The sequence below is a fragment of the Trichechus manatus genome, unplaced genomic scaffold, assembly GCF_000243295.1.
Source record: "Trichechus manatus latirostris isolate Lorelei unplaced genomic scaffold, TriManLat1.0 scaffold00167, whole genome shotgun sequence".
NCBI lineage: Eukaryota > Metazoa > Chordata > Mammalia > Sirenia > Trichechidae > Trichechus > Trichechus manatus.
In genome coordinates this window covers 3,412,876-3,415,882 of record NW_004444103.1, presented here as the reverse complement: position 1 = coordinate 3,415,882, position 3,007 = coordinate 3,412,876, and the positions used below count along the sequence as shown (strand labels likewise).

The window sequence follows — 3,007 nt, the reverse complement described above, 5'->3', positions numbered from 1 at the left end:
CATGACTCAGAATTGACTTGATGGCAACTGGTTTGGTTTGGTTTTCTGCCCTTAGTTGATGGAGGACATGATTTGCGCTGTAAGCTGACTCTTGGCACAGCAAAAAACTGTACAACAAATGTTTTTCATGCTTTAGGTTTCTTATGAAATTGTAGACTTTGCCTGTTTCCTATGCAAATAATCCACCTCTTTAAAAAAACAAACCCATTGCCGTCGAGTTGATTCCAACTCATAGCAACCCTATAGAACAGAGTAGAACTGCTCCCACAGGGTTTCCAAGAAGCAGCTGGTAAATTTGAACTGCTGAACCTTTTGGTTAGCAGCTGAGCTCTTAACCACTGTGCCACCAGGGCTCCTACTATGCAAATAGTATTTAATACATGTGGAATAAGTCTGTTTTGGCTGAATACCCCCTTCCCTTCCCTCTCTCTGTCTCCCCCTCCTCCTCCATCTTCCTCTCTCTGCAGCTTTGCCAGCTATCCTCTGGGGTTAGGGATGAACACAATCTCAATGTTTGTGGTGGATGAATCTCCAACACAGGGTGAAACTCTGGTCATGTACAGGCTCACCATCTACAGAGAAGACCGCCCAAGTCTGCCCTTGTTTGAGGACTTCACAGCTTGTGGTTTTGTACAGGTAAGTGAATTTTACAATTTCACTTGGCTTGAGTTGGGAACGATCTGTTAGGCCAAGTGAAAAATGCAAATCCAAACTGAAAACTGCAAATCCAAACTGTGGTCTCATTTTAAAAGAGCAAGAGTCCCAGTCAGGCATCTAAAGCGCCTCATTGTGAACAGGTTTTCTTTTTGGTGTTGTGGCTACTCCTTGCACTTGTGTTTGGTGAGTTTATTGTGGTTAATATTTAAAGAAATGTCTGAGTACTCACACTTAGTTATGAAATTGGCTTCACATTTCTCCTTTAAAGTGTGCTGTTTTTCTTGGATTTGTCCCTGGATCTACTTTTGAAGTTTTAAACTATATTCAGTGGAATTCATTTTAAAGAGCATGAGGAAATTTTATGAAATTATCTTACAGAAGGAATACCAGATGAATGAAATTAAATTTTCATGGGTAGATATATTTCTCATTCACTTCTCATACTTTAACCATTCCTAAAGACTGTAGTTTTTCTTCTCAGCGACACATACCAGTTTGTTGCTCTGTTGATTTCCGAGGAGGGCGAATATTACCAGAGACTTTGTCTTGCTCTCTCTTCTCTTGGTGCCTTTTCTAGGAATTCTATATACAACATTCTACACTTCTCACACGATATACTGTAACTACAGTGAATTCCAGGGAAGTTATAATTAGTTCTCTGTATCTACTAATCTGTTCAGAAGGTTTAATTGCAAGTATGTCATGTCAAAGGGATTTATGTGTACTGGGGTCTTTGAAGTAGAGAAAGCTAGGAAAAGAGAGATATGGCAGATGGGCCTCAGTGGGTAGTATGGATACCATGTTTGTTTTTGTTGTTGAATTCTTTTTTAGTATACTGTATTTTTTAGAGAAATTTTAAGTTTACAGAGAAATTACATAGAAAGTACAGAGAATTCCTATAAACCTCTCACCCTCCTGCACAGTTTCTCCTATTAACATCTCACGTTAGTGTGGTATATTTGTTACAATTGATGAATTAATATTGATACAGTAACTAAAATCCATAGTTTGGATTGGGGTTCAGCTGTCATGTTTTCTTTTGAAGTTGAATGTTCAGCTCCAGTAATCTCTACCACCCCTCCTTCTACTATCTCATCTATTCCTAAGAGCTTAATACCACTTTGGGATGGTACCCATAGTTGAGATTTTTATTTTTCAAGGAAACAGATATCTCTAACTTGTGACAAACTACCATTAAATCAAAGGGAATTTCACATTTGGCTAAAGATTGGTCTAAAACAGGATATAAACATTATTCTGAAAGATATTATCGGTGTACTAAAAAAAAAAAAAAAGAGTAGGGCTCCATGGTCAAATATGTTAACGGAACAACAGGTCAAGCTAAGTTAAGTAGGTTTCTTTATTTCAGGATGTCTCTGAACATTTAATATACTGATTTAAATGGTGGACCTTCAAAAGGGAAAATACAGTGTGCAGTATTTCTAAACTTATTTGACTTTCTTTAAATAGAATAGTTATCAATATTTCTTCTGTCAAACCCAGTTGAGGAAACACTGGGATAGACTATGGAGAAGACTTCAAAATATGGTCCTCTCAACTATCCACTGTTCAATTTGCTGTATTTGGATTGCTATATCTCACTCATTATTCCCTACTGGAAAATAAATAATAGACCCATGCCAAAAATATGTGTGATGGAGGGATCAAAATCCTAGAGGGAGTTAGTTTTTATTTGTGTGTGTGCATAATTATTTCCAAAGTAAATATTCTCAAATTCATTAGTATGTGAATATATAAATTTTTTGGTTTTCTTTATCCTGTGCAATATTTTAAGGTATAATGGTTGACCTCTCAGCTGCTAACTAAAAGGTCAATGGTTTGAACCCACCAGCTTCTCCACGGGAGAAAAGATCTGGCAGTCTGCTCCTGTAAAGATTACAGCCTTGGAAACCCTGTGGGGCAGTTCTACTCTGTCCTATAGGGTTGCTGTGAGTCAGTTGAAATCAACTTGATAGCATACACAAGAACATGCAGTATTTTAGGTAGAAGCTAATCCTAGACTAAATCTTCTTGAGGAAAAGATGATGAATAATTTTTCCAGAATATTTATGGTTAATAATGAGTTATTTTTCACTCAAAAAGCACCATAGATTTAATTTTAATTTAGATTTTAATTTTTAATAGTCTCTATGGATAGCTACATTATTAATTTGGTCAGTAAACTTGGCTTTTATATGGAATAAATACATAGTAAGAAGAAAATTCCTATAATATGGCATGAAAAAATGTATTTTTGCTTTCAAGGTGCCACCAGAGAGAGCTGTACTGTTGCATTTTTTGCTGTGTCTTTTGAAACATAATTATGTTACCCACAATTATTGGCACAGGT

General features: G+C 36.4%; 1 protein-coding gene across 3 annotated transcripts in view; it reads left to right on the top strand.

Moving 5' to 3' along the window:
• LOC101342035 (cadherin-like and PC-esterase domain-containing protein 1) overlaps positions 1–3,007 on the top strand; it is a 211,100-nt gene that overhangs the window by 187,064 nt on the left and 21,029 nt on the right. For 2 of the 3 annotated variants that reach the window (XM_023740910.1, XM_023740912.1), the window contains one exon: positions 468–1,005. In XM_023740910.1, the coding sequence (XP_023596678.1) occupies positions 468–687 (220 nt within the window). In that variant the 3' untranslated portion in view covers positions 688–1,005. Of the gene's footprint in view, positions 1–467; positions 1,006–3,007 lie in introns of those variants that run through there. The other variant, XM_023740911.1, reaches the window with a different exon arrangement.